Source organism: Cydia strobilella, chromosome 14 (assembly GCF_947568885.1).
Source record: "Cydia strobilella chromosome 14, ilCydStro3.1, whole genome shotgun sequence".
Lineage (NCBI taxonomy): Eukaryota > Metazoa > Arthropoda > Insecta > Lepidoptera > Tortricidae > Cydia > Cydia strobilella.
This window is the reverse complement of record NC_086054.1, coordinates 16343781-16370512: the sequence shown is the minus strand read 5'-3', so window position 1 is coordinate 16370512 and position 26732 is coordinate 16343781. Positions and strand designations below refer to the sequence as shown.

At 37.2% G+C, this 26732-nt stretch overlaps 1 protein-coding gene across 4 annotated transcripts in view; it reads left to right on the top strand.

Annotated features, from left to right (window-relative positions):
• LOC134747305 (protein kinase C and casein kinase substrate in neurons protein 1) overlaps positions 1–26732 on the top strand; it is a 196610-nt gene that overhangs the window by 79290 nt on the left and 90588 nt on the right. For all 4 annotated transcript variants that reach the window (XM_063681931.1, XM_063681930.1, XM_063681929.1 and 1 more), the window contains one exon: positions 9096–9340. In XM_063681931.1, the coding sequence (XP_063538001.1) occupies positions 9124–9340 (217 nt within the window). In that variant the 5' untranslated portion in view covers positions 9096–9123. The remainder of the gene's footprint in view (positions 1–9095; positions 9341–26732) is intronic.

The window sequence follows — 26732 nt, the reverse complement described above, 5'->3', positions numbered from 1 at the left end:
AAATTGCTAATTTAATACTAATCTTGAAATTGAAATTTAATGTCAAACGTACTGGGTCATTCATCGGCATCTCGCGTCACTATTTGACTATTTGTATTTTGAAATACACACACTTTGAAGAGTTCATTCATTTAGCTCCAGATAGACTAATTTCTATCCCTTATCAATTGATAAAATATTTCTAAAAAATATTTGTATATAATTAGCTAATAATTGTTATCGACTATTTAACATGATTCTAGTTGTCAAGTACTAGCATTAATTAATGTAATGTAGCACTAATTCATATAACCATAAGTTTACTGCATGTTCACTAAGGGGGCGTTCAAATATTACGTAACGCAATTGGGGTGGGAGGGGGGGTCTTGTAAAACGTTACGATGTGTTACAGGGGCGGGAGGGGAGTTGGAACAAAGCGTTACGTAACATGTTTTTTTAAATAAATATCATTATAATCACGCCTATTTCCCGGAGGGGTAGGCTGAGACCACGGATTTCAACTTGCTACGATCCTGACATCCTCTTTCGCTTCCTTTACTTTCATGCTATAACATTCCTAATACACGGTCGCTCATTCCTTAAATTGTATGATTATGCTTTCCTAAACATAATTGTGACTTTTAGGTAAAAATGGTCACTTAGGTGTCACGTAGCTTTTGGGTAAACGTTACGGCGCGTTACACGGGGGGAGGGGGGGTCAAAAATCTTCGAAAATTGCGTTACGTAATATTTGAACGCCCCCTAACTTATAGGTGTCTTGTACAAGAAACTTATATAAGTGGTTACCTATAATTAGATAAGCATCAGTCATAAGTAGATTTAAGAGCATGTACGATGTATAGGTATTATCTGTTGGTAATCCTAAATAAAGGAAATAAAAATAAATAAATAAGCCTGAACTGGCGTGTTTGTTATTATCCAAGTTTTCAAAGTTGAAATTTGTCTGTGAACTATTATGGCAACCCTTGTCATATACTTTCTAAACATACATAGGTATTATAAATTACTGCTTCCTATTACTAATTTTCCTTAATAACCTATCTGAGAAAACACGAACGTTAAATAAGTTGGCTGACATTCTTTCTCAAATCAGTAGCAGTTTTTCTTGGATTAGCTATGAACTTTAAAACAATAAATGTGATGTGAATGAATCTCGATACAGTGATATAATATCTTGTTTACATTACCATGTTTGTGTTTTTCCATGACCTTGATGTCGTAATGTGTACCCTTGAACTTCACCGTAACACACTGCGTCGGCAATGATCTAATGATTGCCTTTTAAGTGAGGTTGCTCTGAGCTAGACATTCTTGAATGAAATTCATATTAAATTTGATACTAAAATTACTAATATACTTATACACATGAAATAAAACTATGAAAACGGATTATATCGCGTATATTGAATTTATAATACATCCCGACGTTTCGAACTCTTTACAGCGTTCGTGGTCAACGGGTGACTGAGGAAAAATTACAAAATGCAAAAATACCCACATACTAAAATAATGAACAATCATAGACTACAAACTTTAAGGCTGGTTGTACATGCAAAATCCACGAATTAATAAACTAGTGGATGTGAAATGACTCCTATTTAGTATGAAAACCAGTGTCGCTAAACTCACACATTCATAGCCACGTTAAAATACGTCACACACTTACAAAATTGCTCTGATTCGTAGCAACTTTCCATACCAAAAAGTTATTACCGGTGGACATTTTTCGAACGAATATCAACTGTAGGCTACATGAGTGACGGTTTAAATTATAATGTCAAAGCTATATGACATACGACTCTTTCATTATCTCATTCATCTCACAAAAGCTCGCTCAACGTTCACCTAATACAACTACTCAACACCAGATGGCGTTATTTTATATAATTTTAAAATCACTTACTTATTACAGGCGAAAAGGGCTAAAAAACCAGTATAAGTAAGGTCTAATTACGCATGGTTTGTTACGGATCTCACGGTCACGTTACACTGGTGTTTTCGAGACCTCTACACGCCTGCGAGTAGCTAACCGTTGGAACTTCTTTCCATTCGACGATATAGGGAGGGGACAGTGTAATCGGAGTGTTTTATCGATATTTGTGTGTTCAGTTAGGTATTGATATTTCATTACCGTATGTTTTAACACATTTAGATGATACTTTATTTATGATTATAATATAGGTAGTGATAATCGTGATTGTATGAAAAATAATATGTAGTACAGTACAACAAATATCTAACTAGAAATTTGTTTCTTATTAATTGACCAACTAGGTTGTTAATGTGAACATTAAATATATCTTAAAGTCAAACAGATAAAATCATAGTTCTTTAAAGGTCTATTAACTCGGTATTGCTGTTATTTTGTGATAACAAATCTGCAATTACTTACATAGGTAAGTATTCGTCTTTAACAATATATTTACTTGTAGCAGCATTTAAGGCCAATCTAGACGGGACAACCTGATTAAATTGTCAAATTAATTGTATGGTGTGAAAGCATACATGAAACTGGCTCATCGATCCCACTTGATTTGATTGTAAGATTGTGACCTATCAAATCAGGAAGGGGGGCGGCAAAATTCCAATATTTCACGCTAGTTTGCGTGGTACGGAACACTTTTTATTAATTAAGTGAGCCCGAATGTCACTAATAATTACTAAATTAGTAACTAAGTTTTAGGCGTGTGGACGCTAGATGAGATGTATGGCAATTTTATCCCCAGAAATCTTTCTCTAAGAAATGCTCCTAGCAAATGGTGCTATATTTTTGCGGAAACTAATTTTCTTGCCCAGTAGCATTGACCCATTTATTTTTAATATCGGCATCTTGTGGTAACCTACAATAATTAATAATAAAGAAATAGAAAATATAAAACGTTTATTCATGGCACATTGCATGCATTGTACGCATAAGTGCATTAAGTACCTAGTCTAATTATATTAACGATGAAAATATGATGGGTGTAAAAAACAAAAACGTATGTAAAGGAATACGAAGGTTTGAAAGGTTACCATGAAATGACCCCGACTTAACTTAGTGCTTGATGACCAGAGCTGCCATATTTACTAAGACATTGATTATCCCAAATAATAATTAGAAACGTGTCTAAAATAATAATTTATCACAGAACCAAACATCAAACTTGAAATATCGTAACTTTAACTTTATCGATATAAATATCGACATTGCGCAGCATCTGAGTAGCGAAGTTATTTGACATTTAGGATAGCGAATATTCCAGATAAACGTAAAGAATAGTGACAAAGGATTGTGAACTCTAAGTTCTAACTGATAAAATATAGATTTACTTAACGAACATTCCTAAATAATGCAAAATAAACAGATTTTTCGTATTTATTGGATTATATTTAAATAAATAACCACCGGTGATAGGAAATACCTCCACGTGAAAGATTTTTTAAACCGCTGTGATTTCTGCAGCTTAATACTGCACAATACGGCATTTTAAATTTAATTATCAATTTTTGTTAGACGAGCGTACGTACTACGTGAATGTCATTCGAGCATGAAGTTTACACAACAACTGAGCATAGTCTGTGCATAAAGTGAGTCGGTCGCTACTAACTGTCGGATAGACGGGAACGCCCACTTGCCATCTCCATCCTACTCCGTGGCAAAATCGGTTCATAAGGCTAGTTATACACTATAATTATTTTTCAAGTAAAGATATATATATATACGCGATAAAAATAAACTATGCCGGCTCCAACCCTACACCACGGACCCGAGAAGATTTAATTCCCTCCTAAATTGTAGGAGGGTATCCCAATATGGGACCGGCAACAAACTCGGCGGGACACATCTTTTCAAAACATCAGAATGTCCAGCATCATCCAACACTACGGTCTCACAGTCTATGTCTCGCTTGCTCCTTTATCAGGTGGACTACAGGATCCCAAGCTGGTGGTAGAGAAAAGCCATCTTCCCTATTAAAGTTTGGATATTTCTTAATCTCAATGGCCTCGCGCAGCATTCTGGGTATGTAACGCTTCTCCTTGGCAAGAACCAGAGGCTTATCAAACTTGATTGAGTGATTGGCTTTATCCATGACATGCTCACAGACAGCAGACCTAGGTCGACGGTGCTTGACATCAGCTATGTGTTCCTTCACCCGAGTGGAAATGCTCCGTTTCGTCTGCCCGACATATGATAGGCTTATATTTATATAGGATTTTACAGGCCTCAGGAATTGTGACATCTTCTTCATTGGCTTGAAATATGTTTTTATAGAAGCACGCTTCAAGATGTGGCTGATCCTGTCCGTGACCCCCCTGACAAAAGGCAGAATGGCAGGCCTGCGCTCGACTGTGGGGATCTTAATGTGGGACCTCTGGTTGACCCGCGGTATCCTGAGCTCGTTTGCCTGGAGCGCGCGCCTGGCATGCTGGAGCTCCGCGGCCAGATGCTGGTCATCACATATCCTCTGGGCTCTCTGAAACAAAGATTTGCCTACTGTAACAAGTTGACTGGGATGGTGATGCGATTTGCCATTTAAGTACCTATCAGTATGAGTAGGTTTCCTATACACAGTGCGACCTAGGGTGTTATCAGGATTTCTTTTTACCAATACATCTAAGAAGGGGAGAGAACAGTCTTTTTCCAACTCCATAGTAAATTTTATTTTGCTATGGATGGAATTTAGGTGATCCAAGAAAGTTGAAACACTACTTTTTGGAAGTATAGTAAAAGTGTCATCTACGTATCTTTTAAATATCTTCGGTCGCACAGGAGCCAATGAGAGTGCCCTCTCCTCGAAGTCCTCCATAAAGATGTCAGCGACTACTGGAGACACCGGAGACCCCATGGCCACGCCGTCGACTTGAAGATAGAATTCACCATTCCATAGCAAGTAGCCAGATGTAAGGCAATGTTCCAACAGCTTAGCATATTCCTCTGACATGTTCTGCTCACATAACCTCTTCTTGACAATTTCAATGCAGTCTTGTACCGGTAGGCTTGTAAATAGCGACTGGACGTCAAAACTGACCATGATCTCATCATCAGTCAATGTTAGGTCTTTAATCTCACCGATGAAATGGTAAGAATCCTTTGTATGCGTGCTAGTGTTACCACGTAATGCTGAGAGGGCTCCCGCGAGGTACTGAGCCAATTTATATGTGGGAGCATCTATCTGGCTCACTATGGGACGTAGTGGGGCACTAGGTTTGTGTATTTTTGGCAACCCATACAACTTTGGAGGCACGGGGCAGTCAGGAACTAAACTTGCAACATTCAGATCAAGGCTCTCCGAGTAATCACTAATTAGTTCTTTAGTGGTTTTCAATACTTTCATAGTCGGGTCCGTCTTTACATGTTTGTAGGTTGTAGTATCCGCTAATAATTCCCTAATTTTCTGGTTATAATCTGAAGTATTAAGTACAACCGTCGCATTTCCCTTATCCGCTCGAAGAATAGTAAGGTCTGGATCATCGCGTAACGTTTTCAACGCGGCCAATTCATCTCTAGGCAAATTCCTTTTCGGAGGCTTGGCTTTCCGTAATAATGACGAAACATCCTGCCGTATAGCCTCCAAATCTTCCTTCTTTACCTGATTTTTCACCAGACAGTCTTCTACACTAACAATAATGTCCTCAAAAGGGATCTTTCGCGGAGCCACAACATAATTAAGACCTTTTTCTAATACTGAAAACTCAGACGTCGACAATTGTTTACTGGATAGATTGACAACCGACCGATTTGACACTGACAGCGACGTTCCGTTAGCGCTATTATTCTGAAGCCCTCCGTTATCGCTGCGTCTCGTTTTCGATTTTAACTTGTCAAACTTGGCACTTTGTCGTTTCTTGCATTGTTCAAATGTAAATGCGTAACGTTTATTACCTTGTTCAACAACATCATTAAAATCGGTGCTTGTCAACACTTCCTGCAATTGACCGGTGCCTACCTTAATCTGTTGCTCAAGTCTATAAGCCGTGTAACGGTTGTTATGGATGGTTTTGCACAGTAATCTCTCACTCGCCCGGCGAAGTATGCGTTCACTGCCGATAATGTCCTTCTTCGGAGCTATCTTCACGCATGTAGGAATAAGATTTTCATCTCGACACCTCTTCAAGAAATGCAGAGCGCAACGAGCGCGCGCGAGCTTATTCCCAAGGTCTTCATGTCGCCGGATTTTGGTTGCAACTTCCAGTCCGTACTGGTGTACATAATATTGTCTTCGGTTACCGCGATAGTTACTTATGAAATAAAACTATGAAAACGGATTATATCGCGTATATTGAATTTATAATACATTCTGGACATTCTGATGTTTTGAAAAGATGTGTCCCGCCGAGTTTGTTGCCGGTCCCATATTGGGATACCCTCCTACAATTTAGGAGGGAATTAAATCTTCTCGGGTCCGTGGTGTAGGGTTGGAGCCGGCATAGTTTATTTTTATCGCGTATATATATATATCTTTACTTGAAAAATAATTATAGTGTATAACTAGCCTTATGAACCGATTTTGCATGTACAACCAGCCTTAAAGTTTGTAGTCTATGATTGTTCATTATTTTAGTATGTGGGTATTTTTGCATTTTGTAATTTTTCCTCAGTCACCCGTTGACCACGAACGCTGTAAAGAGTTCGAAACGTCGGGATGTATTATAAATTCAATATACGCGATATAATCCGTTTTCATAGTTTTATTTCATGAGTAACTATCGCGGTAACCGAAGACAATATACTTATACACATATGAATAACTTGATTTTAACATATTTTCCTTATAAGTATCGGATGCAGTAATCGAAACAATTTATTGAATAGGTACTATAAAAACAGTTCTATTGCTAAATTTGTATTTTATGAAAATTATTCTAAAAAAACAGGTATAAATGAAGATGTTTTTTAAAGATAACAAAAACAAAAACATTTAGAATATTCAACTATTTCTAGTATTGGATCAACTTTCGCAAAAAAAAAGATTGCTTAATGAAACTAACGCTAACTCTGCACAACTTGGCAGTAGTTACAACGCATACATATCCCTATAAGCTCCATACTTGACATGAAAACTTAGCGCAGTGCGACTATTAGTTTTCGCTGAACATACATGGGGGTCAAATCGGAAACTCTCTTAATGACTCCTATTGGCCCTCGTTTGATCCGTATTAAACGCGACACCCTGTAAACTCATTACGTATCCGTCTCAGCCTTTCTATATCTAGAAAATATTCTACAAAGGAAATTTTACTGACGAGAAAAAGATAGAAAACAAATTTCACTCAGTTTATTTGCGGTGGCGTACGGTGTCTAGGGATAGATACAATGTTGACGTAAAAGTCAACAGCCGAGGCTAGGCTTTAGATTGTTTCTCTAGAAAATAACGAGTAAAATGAGGTTCGAGGAGATAAACTAAAGCGAGGTTTAGTACGTTACATTGCCGACTACTGAGGTAAACTGCATTCAAAATGTTTATCAGATACCGCAATGTAATGAAAATTGCATGCAAGTTCTTGCTAGTCTAAACCTCGCATAACATAACATAGGTTCTTGTCTGCGTAACATTAACCATCTATTATATTGAGAGTCGCATATGAAAATCTTCTAATCTTCTTTTTCGAGGTATTATTTTATGACAAGATGCAAATATGGGCAGTTGGACAGTTGCGTCTGCTATCCTCTTAATATCAACTTACTAAACATCATAGTGTCCGGTCATCATTCATAGTGTCCTGACATCATAGTGTCCGGTCATCATTCATAGTGTCCTGACATCATAGTGTCCGGTCATCATTCATAGTGTCCTGACATCATAGTGTCCGGTCATCATTCATAGTGTCCTGTTTTATAGCCATCTGCCGGACGAGCACATGATTGGCGCGAGAGTATCTCGCCGCGACATAGACTACCCGTCCCTCTTTAATTCATACAGTTAGTAAAAGACGGGTAGTCTATCTCGCGCCAATCATGTACTCGGCTTACTGTGGGGGATGGACCTACACTAGAGTATAAGCTAATGGAGTAGCTAGACAAACAGACGGACATAGATCGAGGGCTGCCTTGATGAAACCACCATTGTTTGTGGAATTGTGTCCTACTTCGGAGGGACAGTAAATAAAACTCATAATTTAATGATACATTTACCAGTATGAAAATACAGTGTTTGACAATGTGTTCGATTCGGGATGTCGTAAACATGTACGATAATGTAACAAACGTCGCATTAAAATAATCTTCAATGCTGATTGTCAAAGTATTTTCCTTTCCATGACTAATTGTAGTGTCTAAAAATGTAGGTACGAATGCATTTAAAAGTCACACTGGCTTAAACAAGGAAATATAATTATTATGCAAAACATACGACTACGATAACAATATTGCAGTCATAAAAACTATAATTAACTCCTTAATTTGACGATTTGGTCTTTGTAACAATTATTTATGTACATGTTTTTTTATTAAGTGGTGACATCAGACGACCACAATGCCAATGAAGTGACGTGATGTGAATTTTATAAACACACGTGAATAGAAATATAATTAGTCACAAAGTATAAATCGATGGCTGGAGTCATTGATGGAGATATCAAGGTTGTGAGACTATGTTTATGTTATTGTATAAGTACTTGTTATGTTGTCTTTATGTGTGATTGATTCTGTATTATTATTCAGTTTTATACGGCTATTTGATTTTGATATACGACTTTTTTTTGCAAACGCTTTAACAACATAAAGTTTCTTTTATTAATTTTTTTTTCGTCTTATTTATATCTCGGATTGGGACGGCCTACTCATCTACTGTATGTTTACGAGTATTACAGCAGTAACAGTTTATTGTTTATGACCTCGCAAATCTGCTTGACAATCTCGTATTTCAAATTACAACTTAGCCTAGGGCGAATGTCCTATGCGAAATTATTTTCTTGATATATTAAGCGTTCAGTGAAAATTAAGGGATCAGGCAATGTCCATGATTACGACTATGAAAGTCACACTTGTCTACGTGACGTTTAAGTACGAGCAGTATGTACTCTCACCTACTATACAAATCCCTTACGGGGTTACGGTATTGCGAAAGATGGTGCTGGCTGGTTGTTCTAAACCTGTTTTTCCTTCTTTCCAGAGGGGCGGTGTGTGAGTGTCGCACCGCCATGTCGCACCACAGCGACGAGCAGTCCATGCTCACAGTCACTTCCGACTCCTTCTGGGAGCCCGGCAACTACAAGCGGACCACGAGGCGAGTCGACGACGGGCACAGGCTATGTGGGGAGCTACAGGCCCTCGTACAGGAGAGGGCGGATATAGAGAAGACTTATGCCAAAAGTTTGAGAGGGTGGGCGAAGAAATGGAACGACCTTATAGAGAAAGGTGAGTTTAGATTAGTGTTTGATTGTGGAGTTAGGCTTGGTTCTGACATATAGAGACGAAAGATAGTTGAGCAGAATTAAAGACAGGTCACCATTATCTAACTATTGAGAGGGTGGGCAAAAAAGTGGAACGGCCTTATGAATAGAGAAAGGTGAGTTTAGTGATGTTGACCCCCAAGACGCGAGCACTAACAGATATTTTAACAGGCAGTGGCAGCATGAGGCAGACTAACAAAAATGATGACTATAATAAGTATCAAAAAATATATGTTGCGAGAGGTATTTGATGCGTCTCCACAGTTTTACAAGACAGAATTGGTAAATTAGAGTCCGTCTGCCTCAACTTTGCTGACGTGCGAAATTTAGTTACTGCGACAAATATGGCCATCCATAATAAATGGTCGAGTCAATGCAAACTTAACGTAGACGGACTGTAGACAGACATTAAAATAAAGTTCATCAAACAAACATACATCAGATAAACACAGTACATCAGAAATACAAACACTGACATATAAATAGACGGGCTGAAAGACTCATGAATGGGCATGCAGAGATGACACATAAGAGATAAACTAAGCGCATTCCTCACTATAACCTATTTACTTTAGACTGGCATTTTTTCGTAAACAAAGATAAATTGCGCGCAATTGAATTTTCTATTCCATTTAAAGACAAAACGAATCTTTACTGTTGCAACATGAATTAATTATACATAAATATTATTAAAATTTTCCATAGTAGTATAACGAGACAAACACCGTAGGTGAAGGTTATTATTAATTATTCATCTTTACATTTCCTTATTATCAGCATTGTCGGCGTCTTTTCTTCATCGGCGACATCTGACCCGTAGCTAATCACATCTGATCACAGATATAATATTAACCAATCTCCAGTCACTCGTAATTTCTAACAATTTATAAGAAAAAACTGATCAGTATGTATTTTCGTGTTGCTATAGTCCACACTATTAAATGATTAGTCGTAGACCCTATTGCAAAGACATACAATCTACAACTGGTCAGTTTTGCTGTTAAAACTTGCATTGTTAGTTGTTGCCCCACCGGTGACATTTTGACCCGTGTTCAATCGCATCTGATTGAGGCTTTGTCTTGTAGGTGTAACTGCATTGAGATGCACCGATAACGAAGATCTCAGACAATAGGCATGAACTGACTCAAGTCTTTCTAGGTTTACGGCTGATGTAACATGCTGATTAACTTGCATATATTTATGTCGAACAATTCTTTTCTTTTGGCAACGCCATTGTGAATATTTCATACATTTTCTAATTAATTTTAAGTTTATTTTTATTATCTCATACACACCACTCGAACGCACCTATTATATATTTATACCTGGCAACATATTTTCCTATTCCCCCACTCCCCTCATTCAACCGCCAGTGCCACCTAAACCTATCACCGCGCGCGAGCTCAAAAATTGGCTCATCTAAATAAACTCAAAATCATGTGAAAAAGTACTCCATGGACATCAGTGCCGCCCTGTGAATTGTGAACTGAATAAAGTTTGATTGTGCCAAAAGAAGAAACTCAAAGCTGGAGTCGGCAGGTTATCAAGTGTCGAAGGTTGGTTTTCCCGTCCTCTCCAAGTGTTGGTCCTTCGAACCGGATCCTTCCTATATCAATATATCATTATTTCATACATATTTACAGTAATCACACACTCAAAAGTATAATTTATACGTATATTTGTTAAAAACGCACAACGTGCCGTCATACTTTAATTGGTTCACATCACGCTTATTTCATCTCATTTCGCAACTAATTATTAATAAATACCAGTTATTTTACTCATTCTATAAGATTAAAAGCATATTTTTGGTAGATCGCGCATATTTCGTAAAATCAATTGTAAAAATTTGTTCGCCGCTCGCGCGATTTATCTACCTACCAACCCGCCATATTTGTAGTTAAACTCGCCCGCAAAATTCATCAACCTCGTCGCTTTGATTTTGTTTTACTTATATACAACACTCTCATTTTATAACTTTACGCAAATTACGCATACTTACCTTATTATTAACTGACTCATTACAAAATGAAAGACGACGAAGAAGTGATGATTACCTTTTTAGAACATAAAAAACAATTTCTGTTTCAAATAATTCAAGAAGTTTATAATTTAAGCTTGAGGGTTTCCGATGATGTCACTCGCACGCAGTTTTTAGCGAGGACTCAATCCGCTGATAAAACGCGTTCAGATTATATTGAAACCGTAGATAAACTTATAATTGAACAACTCAAAGTAAATCCTGAGGCTCAGCCGAGTTATAGTATTTTAAATACATTCGATGAGTTATATTGTTACGTTAAACAAAAAGAAACTATTTTGAAGCAAGAGCTTGAGGACCAAAAGAAAAATAATAATTTTAATACGAAGTTACCCCCTCTTCAACTCATAGGTTTTGATGGTACTCCTACTAAGTGGCCAGTATTCTATGAAAATTTCCGCAGTGTCATACACACTAATACTCGCCTAACAAATGCTGAAAAGGTCCAGTACCTAATAGGCTGTCTCTCCGGCAAAGCACTCAATGTTTGTTCCGGAATAATCGCTACCTCTGAAAACTATGACATCATATGGCAAGCTCTTCTAGCAAAATACCAAGATACTAGGGTACAGGCTTCTGTCTATCTAGATCAAATGTTACAACAAAAGACTGGGCAGTCAGTCGATAATATACTTGATAATTTTTGTTCCGCTGAAGCGGCATTACAGCGCTTGAAAATTGATAACTTATCAGATTTCATCCTAACTCATATTGCCTTAAGTAAGTTGGACAAATCTATGATTGACCTGTTCGAACAAGCTCATAGACATATTGACATTCCTAAATTTAGTGATTTAAAGAAATTTCTAACCGAACAGAGTAAACTCCAAGTACTTCACGCACCGTCTCGCTCTCACACGCAAATTTATAATAATAATTCTCGCACTCAATCATTCAGTACTAACAAACCCGCAACGCAAACTAATAAAATAAAAACATTCTGTACTCAAGTTACAAATCCGCAACCTCAAACTTACAGCAAGTTTAACAACTCTGACATTCTCAGTCTCACTCAATCTCGCTCATGCAAACTGTGTAAATCTCAATTCTCTCACCCGCTATTTAAATGTGAATATTTCTTACAACAAAATACTCAAACGCGCAACGACATAGTTCGTCAACACACATTTTGCATAAACTGTTTAGGTTTTCATCATATTAGTACATGTAAATCAACAAATAGGTGTTCGATTTGCAATAAGAAACATCATTCTTTGTTACATTACGAGACCCAGTCGAATACAACGCATTCCTTGCAATCAGCTGATTCAAATATAAACAATAATAACAACTCGGCTGGCACGAGCGCTGCTCCAGCACCGCGTCCAAGCAGTAGTAGCACATCGAATCTTCCGTCTCTGTCCCACCCGCCGCGTCAGCCGCGCTCGCCTACGGCGACTGCAGCCCGCACGAACGGCGGCCAGACAAACGATAACCTCGCGCTTTCTGTTACAATTCCCGCTCGAAATTTAAATAGTGACACTTTAGTTTTATGCCCGACTGCGTCTGTTAACGTTTATAGTAATAATCAAACGCATCGCCTCCGTGTATTCTTGGATACGGGAGCGGCTACTAATTTCATAACAAAGGCTTGCTGTGAACGCTTAAATTTAAAAGTTACTCCCGCACCCGCTATTATTAATGGCATAGGAAAAATACAAGACCGCGCGTTCGGAATAACGCAACTTACAATACACTCTCGATTCGACTCACGCTGTTCCTATACCGTTTGTTGCCGCGTTATGAATGAAATTACGGACATTTTACCTAACGCCGAGCTAGAAATCACGCAATTAGACCATCTTCAAGGTTTGCCGATGGCCGATGATGAATATTACTTACCGGGCGAGATAGATTGTTTGATAGGTAATGAATTATTCCCCACGTTACTCGGACCAGGTAAGGTGACCTCGCCGACTTCCTCGGTTGTAGGTATCGAAACTACTCTCGGATATATCGCCGGAGGAAGGGCGCATTGTTTTCCTCATTCGCTCGAAAATAAAACTCTCTCTTTAAACGCTCACAATTTGGAAAAGACTTTCTTTTGCCAAACTGAAGATTTTGCTCTCGATCAATTAACGCAACGCTTTTGGGAAATCGAAAACGTCCCAGAAAAAACCCATTTTAGTCCAGATGACGAAGCATGTGAAAAACATTTTCAGTCAACTTATACGCGCGAGGACGACGGTACCTATACCGTTGCTCTTCCGTTCAAACACTCACCTGCCGAATTAGGATCATCTTATTCTGCAGCGAAGCACCGCTTATTAAATTTAGAAAAGAAACTCGACTCAACTGGATTACGATCCGATTATAACGCAACTATTCAAACTTACATAGATCAAGGTTATTTAATAAAGGTTCCGAATAATTTTCAAAACACTGATTCTTATTACATACCGCATAGGGCCGTTTATCGTCCCGACAAAGAAACTTCAAAGACGCGTATCGTACTGAACGCTGGTTGTAAAACCACCTCAGGAAAATCCCTTAATGATTTACTTTACGTAGGTCCAGTTCTACAGAATAATATTTTCGAATTGCTTTTAAATCTCCGCATGTTCTCAATTGCAATTTCCGCAGATATCGAAAAAATGTATTTTCAAGTGAAACTTTCTCCTGATCATCACTCATTCCAAAGAATTTTATTTAGGTTTGACACTAATTCACCGATCGAAATATATCAATTTAGTCGAGTCTGTTTCGGTGTTTCTAGTTCACCCTATTTAGCTTTGCGCGTCGTGCGACAACTTGCCGCAGATAGCCGTGATTCATTCCCGCTCGCCGCTTATGAAGCCGAAAACCATATGTACGTTGACGATTACGTTAGTTCAGTTGATAACGTGGATACGGCAGAAAAAATATATAAAGAGATGACCGCTATGTTCAAATCGGGAGGTTTCAACTTAGTTAAATGGATTTCAAATGATACTCAACTCATGTCGCGCGTCCCATCCGCTCAGAAAAGCCCTCTTGCAGTCAAATTTGATGATGATCCCAACGCTGATACTAAAATCGTAGGTATGCAATGGCAGCCTACGGATGATCAATTTCACTTTAAAACAAACATAGATTTTCCAGAAACTTGTACTAAACGCTCGATTCTGTCTGTCACCGCGCGCTTGTTCGACCCGCTAGGTCTAATTAGCCCGGTTGTAGCTTATATGAAATTACTCATTCAAGAATGTTTTAAACTTCAACTCGATTGGGATGATGAAGTGCCTGACTTCATTGTCTCCAAATGGAAACAATTCCACCAGGAACTTCCGCATTTATCAGAAATTAAAATACCGCGCCATACTGGCATCACGTCCAAAAATAGAATAACTTTAATCGGATTCGCCGACGCTAGCCAGCAGTGCTATGGTGCTGCGATCTATGTACGCGTAGACTCAGATGAAAACTCAACCGCAAATTCAGTAGAATTACTCACCGCTAAATCAAAAGTTTCCAACTCTAATAAAACCCTCGCTCGCTTAGAGCTCTGCGCTGCCGTATTACTCGCAAAATTAATAAATTCCGTTCGCGATGTCCTAAGTAAACGATGCACTATAAATAAAATATACGCTTTTTCAGACGCCACTGTAACACTCACATGGATTCATTCGCCCGCTTATAAGTTTCAAACATTTGTAGCTAATCGTATCGCTCAAATAAATGAATACTTACCCGCTTCCCACTGGTTCCACGTTCGTGGCGTAGAGAACCCTGCAGATATTGTATCGCGACCTGTAACGCCAATAGGATTAATAAATAACTCCCTCTGGTTCCACGGCCCGCAATGGTTATCCGCTCCGATTAATACCTGGCCTGTAAAGGAATTTAAAATAAATCATAATAAACAAGATGATTTACAAGAAATTAAAGTTACTTCGCTTCTCGCGCAAACTGTATTACCTACGGTCGAACCTACGCACCCAATTCATGACCTCGCTGTAAGATGTTCGACGTGGATTAAACTCATTCGCTCACTCGTATACGCATTTCGCTTTTCAAAATTACTTCACTCTCAAGGTTCCATAACTCCAAATGACTTAGAATATGCAGAATACCGCGTGCTACGCTACGAGCAAGCAACACATTTCTCTCGCGAGCTTAATGCTATTCAAAATAACAAACTAATTCCTAGTAAATCAGTTTTAAAACTGCATCCATTTATTGACGACCAGGGTCTCCTAAGAGTAGGAGGTAGACTAACTCATTCTCAATTAGGTTTCGATCAAAAACATCAAATACTATTGTCTGCAAAAAGTAGAATAGTATCGCTTTTAGTAGATTATTATCACTCGTCGAACCTGCAAACTGGTCCCGCCTTAGTACTAGCATTAATTAGACAAAAATATTGGATTTTATCTGCTCGAAATTTAATTCGCCAAAGAGTACACAAATGCAACTCCGGTTTCAAACTCAAACCATTATCTACTCAGCCACCGATGGGTGACCTCCCCGCTATACGCGTCTCTCAAGTCAAGGCATTCGTACACACAGCTGTCGATTACGGCGGACCATTCTATATTACTCATATACGCCGCCGCGGAGTTAAAAGCCATAAGGCTTATATCTGTCTGTTTGTTTGCTTAACAACAAAAGCCATTCATTTAGAATTGGTCTCCGATCTAAGCACGGACTTATTTCTTGCCGCTTTCAAACGTTTCATTTCACGCAGAGGTCCTGTTTCCATTTTATATAGTGACGGAGGTACAAATTTCATTGGTGCGAAAAACAAATTAAACGAAATTTACCCGCTAATACAGTCCACTGATTATAACAACTATTTGAGTAATTACCTTGCTCAACACAAGATTCAATTTAAACACAGTCCACCTTATGGACCGCATTTTAACGGATTGAGTGAAACTAATATCAAGTCAGTCAAAACTCACTTATACAAATCTATAGGGAATCAAATTTTAACCTACGAAGAATTTAATTCTATTTTGGTTCAAATTGAGGGGCTTCTTAACGGTCGTCCAATTTGCGTCCTATCATCGGATCCTTCCGATCCGACCGCGTTATCTCCAAGTCATTTCTTAAATATTACTCCACTTAAATTTTTACCCGCTGAGAAAATTGACAGTAATATTTCAAATAATATGTTAACTCGCTATCAGCTCCTAAATAAAATTGTTCAAAGTTATTGGAACCGTTTCAGCACGGAATATCTCACTTCTCTTCAACAACGCGATAAATGGAATTCACCTTCCAAACCTGTGAGTGTGGGAACAGTTGTTGTCATTAAAGATGATCACGCTCATCCTATGTTCTGGCCTCTCGCTGTTGTCTCAGAGGTTTTCCCAGGAAAAGATAATGTAATTCGCGTCGCAAAAGTAATTACTTCTTCAGGAACTTATGTCCGTCCTGTAACTCGGCTCTGCCCGCTACCTACGCAATAGTTAAGTTTAGTATAGTACAAACTTAGTTTAAAAAGGAAAATAATCCTTAGTATTAGTACCTAGATTAATTTTTTACTCTTAACGCAATGTAGAGGAAACCTCTAGGCGCCCCGAAGTTGGCAACGCCATTGTGAATATTTCATACATTTTCTAATTAATTTTAAGTTTATTTTTATTATCTCATACACACCACTCGAACGCACCTATTATATATTTATACCTGGCAACATATTTTCCTATTCCCCCACTCCCCTCATTCAACCGCCAGTGCCACCTAAACCTATCACCGCGCGCGAGCTCAAAAATTGGCTCATCTAAATAAACTCAAAATCATGTGAAAAAGTACTCCATGGACATCAGTGCCGCCCTGTGAATTGTGAACTGAATAAAGTTTGATTGTGCCAAAAGAAGAAACTCAAAGCTGGAGTCGGCAGGTTATCAAGTGTCGAAGGTTGGTTTTCCCGTCCTCTCCATCTTTGTTTATTATTTTGCAATAGTCGGATGACACAGGATATTCTCTTGATCTGTAGAAACATTGACCCTTTGTGTAGAAATTTGTAAGACAAAGGGGTGGAGTGTCAGTTATCTCTGCAGATGCCATAATAAGCGAATTTCCGACAATTACGAGTAGGTATATCTGTACTCGTACATTTCGCTCGTACTTGTCCGCGCATGTATTTGTGCGAGCGTGACGCCCGCCCGCGCAAATGACAGCTAACTAATATGATTCAAATATCGTTTTGATGTCAGGTGCCAGTTCGAATTGGCCTGATAGTGTCTGATTACCATTCCTATGCTAAAATAAAGAATGTCACAACATCATGAATACTCGCAAAACAAAACGAAGTTGAAATTCAATTATTAGCCGTAGACAAATAAATCCGTACTAATATTATAAATGCGAAAGTGTGTCTGTCTGTCTGTTACCTCTTCACGCCTATACCGCTGAACCAATTTAGTTGAAATTTGGTATAGATATAGTTTGAGTCCCGGGGAAGGACATAGGATAGTTGTTATCCCATGCAGCAATCATCCTTTATGGGGGTGGAAATTTGAATGGGGAATCAATAACCGCTGAACCGATTTAGATGATATTTGGTATGGAGATAGTTTGAAATGTGGGTAGAGATATAGAATAGTGTTTATCCCCGAAATCATATCTTAAGGGTGTAAAAAGGGGGGTGAAAGTTTGTATGGGGAATCAATAATTTATTAAGTAGGGAGGGAATAAAACTCAATATTCTAATTACTAATTCCACGCAGACGAAATTGCGGGCGAAAGCTAGTATACAGGGTGATCAATCCAAATGAGTCAGTAGGTACTGTAGGGAGAAGTCAGAAACTATGAGAGATTGCGACATCTGTTCTTAGGAACCATGGCTTCGATTATAGATTTAATAATAATGGCATTTTTTATTAAATCTCTCATACATAACCTTATACTTTAAGGATCAATTATACAAACAAATACTACATGCGATTACATAAAGAATATTGACCAGGTTCGATTCCCGGTTACGACTGATCTACTGACCCATTTGGATTGATCGCCCTGTATAATAGCAGGGGGGTGTCACTGCGCAGTTTAGGTATATTTGTCCGGCGCACCGCCCGGGAAGGTGTATGGCAGTGGGCTGCCGCTCGGCTCGCACGATAGTCGTGTCACGTGGCGCTCGCGCAAAATTGAAAATACGCAATGGCTTCGAAACCTAATTCGCAATCTAATCTGTAACCTGTATAAAAGATAATGTTCTGTTTACGGATGTCTGAATAAACGGAAGAACAAGGAAGCAGAAAAAACATATTTTTTAAATTCCGGACTATATTGACCGACATATTTTCAAAGGAATAAGTACTTCTGTGGCTAAAAATTTTATGTTTACAGAATCAACGTTTGTAATTCCTACATATTTATCTTAAAAATAATAAATCAGTAGGTATAGGTACAAAAACTTGTCAAGTGACAACCCCGTGCCGACACTTGCAACTCGGTCATAAAACTGCGGCGCGCAAAGAAGATTCACGGTTCGTGCGCGGTTATAAGTTTCAATTTTGCTTGCAAGCGGCGAGTGTAGGTATAATTTTATACCTAAATCTGGCTTTTGTGAAGGATTGAATTTTCTGTACGGTAGTACTATTAGTTATTCTGTGATAATAGGCGCAATAGAGATCGTGTACACTGATATATCTAAGACTATCACTAAACATAGGCGGGCCGTATGCTTGATTGTCACCGACGTGGTATAAAAAAAAAACAACAGAAATTCTAACCCATTATTCAGTTAGAGAATGTATACAATATTTATAAGCTAAAAACCGGACATCTGTATAACGCAACCACTTACATAATATATCTATCAATTATGTACAAGTTCATATATCGTTGAAGCGACGCAATATAATCATTCCACCATCCATCATCAGATGCCTTTCATATGCCGACAAAAATTCATTAGTTTGCCAGTGACAGGACTGCACAAGGGAAGTTTAGCGATCACCATAATTAAGTAATCTGATCGCCCGCATGTTTCAACGATTCGTCCATATTCGGTCGTGTGCATTAATAGAAATGCCGATGCAGTTAAGTGATTACGCAGAGGTTAGGAAATAAGGGGGGGGCTGAGAAGTGTGTAAATAAATTAACTGAGTTCTGGTCTTTTCTCAAATATTATGTTTATTAAAATGTTTATAAATTTTAGACAATTCAATTTATTTACACATTTTTATCAGGGGGGTTTTTATCAAACGCATAAAAAACGAGTTTTTACTTTTAATTTGTATTACACATATTCTGTACTTGACCTTTTTCAAATTACATTTTTGTTATATTACTTAGAGTTCGAGGAAATGAAAGTTAAACGAATTCAATTTTCTACAGAAATTACTTCAAAACAAGTGACAACTCTTCTGAAATAGACTTAATTGCAATGTAATTTTGATACTTAAACAATCTACAACATTTGCTGAAACTATTCTTATAAATCAATTTGTATAATTTACCACCATAATTTTTTGATGAATTTTTAAAAACTGCCCCTTCTCTTCATATATTACCGGTGACGCACGCTCGCGACCCCATTATTAAAAGGCAAGATGAGAAGACGTGCTAATAGAAACCAATACTTGTTATTTAGTTATTACGTAACAAAACGTGTATAATTTCAACGACGTATAAATCTATCAATTTTACATTTTTGCTCCAAACTCAACACCGGCCTCTTAATCTTATTATCAATCCTGACATGACTCTTTTGCTGCCACACAATCATAATATTCATCATACGCGCTTGTAACGTTTTAAGTTAGGTATTATCCAGTTTTTCATCATAAAATTCAGAAACCATTAGCTATTGTTTTTATTTTTATGTTTTCGAAAATAACGATTCTCATTACTTTAAACCAACGCGTTAGGTTGAGGGTAAGTACTCATAACCGTACTTTTATGATTTCCCCGATTTTATCGGTATGTATAAAAAATCTAATTCATGGCATCTCTATTACCCGTAACGCGAATCGCAATGCTAACGGTCTCTTAGCTGGAATATAAAGACGATATTTCCGTGCATGTTTCAGAAATATTTCTTTAAGGTACATAATACTTATATTTCAAATAATCTCACAACTGTCGCATATTAAATACTTGACAGCAAGTTCAAATTCCAATACAAGTTCGATACTAGGAAATCGCGTTCAGTGATATAACGGATCGATGGCTTCCACGCGATCATCAGGAAGCGGTGTAGCTCGCTGTTAATGCGATGGCGCGCCAGCTCGAATACCATCCTGTGCACGTTGGCCGACCGGTGGAACTCGCCGTGGCTAAAGCACTGGGTGCAGCTACATGCCCCATTATGTAAAAATCTGTATTAATGTTATGTTTGTAATAACCCTAGATTTAAGTATTAGTATTATGGATGGTATAGAAAGGATCGCAATCTCTTATGGCAGAATTGTTGTAAAAGTGACCGCGTTAAGCTTTAAATAATAGTTCCTAATCTCTCCGGTGGCGCTAGTTAGGCTCTGGGACATGAGTATAACATGAACCATATAAGGCAACAAATAACCCGACCAAATTACGTAGGTTGTTTTTGGTAGTATTTCGGTGTATGGTGGCGCCGCCTAATTACTGTTTTTTGATGGACACTTTTCATACATAGAGATTTGGCTCCTTTATACAGTCTCCATGATTAGTATGTATGTTACTAACACATTTTTTTTTTTTATTATGGCAACAAACAGTCATTACATAGAAAGATACAATAAATAGACTACAGAGAAGACAAACAGTGCCGAAATTTTTTACATGTGATATTATAGAAACATTATAAGAGTTGATACTGAGTGGTAGAGAGATTCATCGTGCAACCCAACGGACAGGTTTACAACATTTAAACTGATAACTGAGTACTTTGTATACATACGTATATGTAATGAATTTTGAAAACCTTCCACTGTCAGTTAAGTTGTCGACGAATCCGAGTAACAGTTTAATTAAATGACAATTTATAGGAAATACTTATTAAATGGAAAGTAGCAAACTGAAGGTTCTTAAAATCTATATCCTTATAATCGATAATACATACATCATTTACGTTTTACATTATTCAAAGTTCCAATTATTAAGAGTTATTGACGGGGATGTTTTAATAAGCAATTAGATATTTCGTTTTTAAAAGATAAAATGGATACATTAAAAGGGTTTATATGCAAAAACTGATTATTATACATTTCAGGCGCACGGGAGAGAAAACAATTTTTTGTGTATTTTTTCTTAAAGTGGGGAGGTGAAAATAGATTTTTTTTTTTTTTTTTACGTGAGGAGCGAGCTGGACGATTACTACACGAAAGCCTTATTTTAGATAACAAAGTAGGAGAGTCGATGAGATTATTTATAATTTTAAATAAAATTGTCGCATCAGTCAATTTGCGTCTGTTCTCTAAAGATAGAAGTCGGTAGTGCTTTAGAGATTCCTGGTAACTTGAGTTAATACGAAAATTGCGATAGTTGAGTATTTTAATAAATTTTTTTTGGACTTTCTCTATTCTAGATTTATGGCACTGGAAGTAAGGGCTCCATACAACACTACCGAAATCTAATATGGATCTTACAAACGAGAAGTAGAGAATTTTAATTGTTTTGTTGGTTTTAAAGGGTTTACTGAGTCTATTGATGAGGCCTAAATTTCTAAATGCTCTTTGAACTATTTTGTCTATATGTGCATTAAATGATACCTTATGGAATGTGTATGGACTTTTGTTCTAAATAAATTATTATTGATTGATTGATAACGAAGAGGTGCGATTACGCTTTAGCACCGGTTGAACTGTTAAATATACCTTTCTCGACCTTATCTTAAAGGAATACAAGTATAATCTAATATTCATACGATAATTGTACTAAAGTGTTAGTATCTTCATAGAAATTCCTTTTGAGAATCAATAACACAAATACATCATCATCAATGGCCACTGCCTCTGACGGATGATTTGTTGTAACGGTGTGTCAAGATACGAGTAGGTTAAAACGGCCGATAAGGCATTCCACGAGAATGTCCCTTACGAAATGCTTTTGCCTTGTATGGCAGCTAATTCAATCAAATCCGTAAAGCTCGAGAATATACTGCCAATTTGTTAGCAAAGTCATGAAATATTACCAAACAATGACTGACGAATTTCGGCTTGACTTGTCCGTTTTTCCGCGTGAATTTTGTAAAACTAATGTATTTCTATCTTATTCTAAAGTCTGTCGTTAACTCTACTTAATATGTCTCAGACAGTAACCCACAGCGCCACAGCCACAGACAATTACAGCCTTTTACGACGAGTGGGACGCACAGCCTAAGTATCCGCTTCCCTTTAAAGTCTTTGTCAAACGATGCTGGTATTCAATTCACTAGCTGTTATGCTTACATATATATGTGCATCTCTTTTAAAGAGCTGCTGTTCGCAGACTTGTTGTACTATTATGCTCCTGAGTATGATAATATTACATTTCCATTTCGCTGAAAGCATAGAGTAACTTATACTAGAGCGGTACTGTCATAGTAAATTTTGTAACCCCAGTAAATTCACTGCCATCTGTCGACACACTTTAAAACTAAAAATAAAGATTTATAAAAATACGATAGAATGTATTTAAATATAGATAAATGATTTTTTTTATTTGCATTAATTATTTATATGATTTTGTTTTGACCCATGTTCTTTCACTGATATGCGTTAAAATTGTTAAATAACAAACGAAACCGTCAACGCCATCTATACGACTGTAGGCCAAAACTAGTAGCGCCCTCTGAACGAGAATCAAATTTTCTTGATTTTCGAGGCACGTTTTTTCCTTAGACTGTATCCATCTATTACGGAGTTATATCTATCTTTGGTGAAAGTATTTGAACGGGTTCTGAAAATTTCCTAATTTTATTAAAACGTCTGTGGAATAACGTAGAATTTTCATAGTTCGTGGTAAAGTTATGTATGCTTCGAGATGAAATGATTCTTCAAGATCAAATTAAGACGAATGTAGCAGAAAAGGTTTGAAAACATTCGATTGGTCTTTAGATGTTAATATAATACGCTTTCATTCACATGCATTACTTAAAACATGTATTATATTAAATATAAAAATTTCAACTAATTCTATTGGTATTTTAAAACTGACACATTAGGATCCAAATCACAAGTATTTGCCTATCCGTTACTTTGATTTAGAAACTTCCGATTTTCTCACTTTCCCAAAGTTCCAAGTCCAGTCATGTTCAGTAAGTCTAGACGACGGTTTAAACACTAGGCACGCATTAGCTTAACTGTTTTAATGTAGCACGTTCCGTAGGTGCTGACCATACGAATAGAGCGCGGAAATTACGCTGTCATCAAGTGAAAACTCTCACTATATGTGCCATTTTCAACCAAAAGGGTACTTATTGTCGCTTGTCAGTAAGGCGCTATTTCCATATTGTTCGTACTTGTGTTGTGATCGTCACGAATAAATGTCTTATCTTTATCTTTTTTTTTTATATAGCTTCAATTAGAAATGAACCTTATCGACAAGCGATAATGTGGTACCTTTTGGTTGAAAACGTCACATATTGACTATTAATCGTTTGGTGGTAGTTTGTTGGTGGTCGATACTAGTTCGAAGGATAAGGCAACGGAATTTTTTGAGAATTTTTCTAATAGAATCCTAATAATTTCCTAGAATTTCTTATGGGGCACGAAAACTTTTATCCAAAATGGAACCGCAAGGGCTGTTACATTAGTATTAACAGATAGAAATAGTCATATACAAAAATATATTATGAACATTTCATATTGCGAGATTGAGATTTACATTTCACTGTATGTCTTATATTGCGCTATAACAGAATAGGGAACTCCATCTATTCACCTAATTTTATCGCATCATAATAAAAATCCCTAAGGTTTTTATACGCTCGGTAAGCAGAGAAGAGCAGTTGCAATGTGTGAAGTAACTATTAGGTCCCAGATTGTTTTATGGGCTCTCTGGCAGCGATTCCATTCAGCTGTCGCAACTACATAAAGGGAGTTGTGACTGGCTCCTGAATGCAATTTGTGCGTCTTCTTCAACATGTTTCACTTTGGAATTTGAATTCTGCATTTAAGGGAATTATATTTGAAACCTACCGATAGCAAAACTCTTTTGACCGTCAGTTTACAGTTTGGACTTTTGGACACTGATATGTACTTACATACTTCTTCGGTAATCATGCTAAATATAATTTAAACGTTTCGATTTTATTCAGGTTCTTTATTATTTTTAGTTTTTACACTGATCAACATTTCTAATCTCATTTGGAGCTTAGTACCTATTTTTAATTCATAGTTTGGTTACTATTTTACAAAAGACAATGTTAAAAACACACGAAATCATTCCCGCACCCAAAACAAAATGTGTACGTATTTGTGATACTTCATTACACGCTGAGCATTTAAAGAAAAAAACTTACAATTCCATTGGTTTATGTTAACAACAAAATATGTGCTTAACCAGTAAAAGGTATCACGGTTTGTAACTGTTAGCCGCCTGATTGCGGTGTCGGGTGTCGCTCACGAACGCCAGCAAATTATGGCTGTCACAATACTATTATAGTAAACACTCAATTGACTTCGTAAAAACTGTTAATAAAATGATAATCATAATCATAATCTTTATTGTCTGTGAGAAATGGGTACATTGCACAGTAATTACTAATGTAACAATTTTATGTGACGACCAGTCTGGCCTACTGGGTAGTGACCCTGCCTGTGAAGCCAATGGTCCTGGGTTCGAATCCCGGTAAGGGCATTTATTTGTGTGATGAGCACAGATATTTGTTCCTAAGTTATGGGTGTTTTCTATGTATTTAAGTATTTATATATTATATATATCGTTGTCTGAGTACCCATAACACAAGCCTCCTAGGGCTTACCGTGGGACTTAGATGATCTGTGTAAGAATGTCCTATAATATTTATTTATTTATGTGGACTCACCAAGACTCTACCTTTACAGGTGTAAAAACAAACATTTCCTATGTACTCTGTATGATTACTGCCATGATGAGTGTTTTCGGATAGAGCAAGGTGTAAGTAAGGCTTCAATTTCTAATTTCATTTGTTCGGGTTCGGTTGTTTCTTCGGAAGCATTTGTTTGTACTAGTGGAGTTATCTCTGCGCTTATTGATCGCCTAATTAGATCTCATTGTTAGTCTATATCTCATTACATGATTTTTGCTACAGTCAAAAGTACTGGAAATATCGTGTTGTCATTGCTTTTAAATTCAATATAATTAATATTGTCTTCGGTTACCGCGATAGTTACTCATGAAATAAACCTATGAAAACTTTTTATCGCGTATATATATATATATCTTTACTTGAAAATAGTTGTATTTTATAACCAGCCTTATGAACCGATTTTGCATGTACAACCAGCCTTAACGTTTATAGTCTATGATGGTTCATTATTTTTTAGTATGTGGGTATTTTTGCACTTTGTAGTTTTTCCTCAGTCACCCGTTGACCACGAACGCTGTAAAGGGTTCGAAAAGTCGGGATGTATTATAAATTCAATATACGCGATATAATCCGTTTTCATAGTTTTATTTCAATATAATTACTTTTAGGTCAAATACTGTATGTAAACATTTAGCTGTACTCTGTAGTGATTATACGAATTACGAGCGGAAGCGTTTATGTGCACTAGCGGAGTTATCTCTGCGCTCATTGATTGATCTCTAACGGATAATTTGAGTAATTAGACTAATTAGTCCTTGAGTAATGCCAATTAGTTAAGCGCCACTCTAATGGTGAGGTGTCCATTGTGTCCATAGACCCAATTTATGTATAGTTTTGGCTTCAAAGAAAAAAATTGCCTAATGTATATGCAGGTAGGCAGAAAAGGAGATGGCGGGACGACTTGGACGCATTTTATCCGGATTGGCGGGAAACTACAAACGACAGGGTCGAGTGGAGGAAACGAGAGGAGGCCTTTGCCCAGCAGTGGGACACTAAATTAGGCTAAAAAAAAATCGTATATGATGAGATTTTCGATACTTCTAAACCGTCGTCTGTACTTCTATTATACATTCTACATAGACTAAATACTCTATGGAATGTTTATGTATTTTCTGAAAAAGGAGTATAAATAAATTAGCTTCGACATAAAATACTTAAAACTTACCCATATCAGTTTTATTTTAAAATATCATCATAACATATGTCACATACACACATAACTAAGTATTGTAATAGGCATTGTTTAAAACTAAATAAGCAACCGTCAGTCAAAAACTAATACTTAAATGCATACGATACGTAATCTGTAAAGGTCGCTGAAAAAGCTGGTATTACATTTATAGGGTTCCGTACCCAAAGGGTAAAAACGGGACCCTATTACTAAGACTCCGCTGTCCGTCTAGCCGTCTG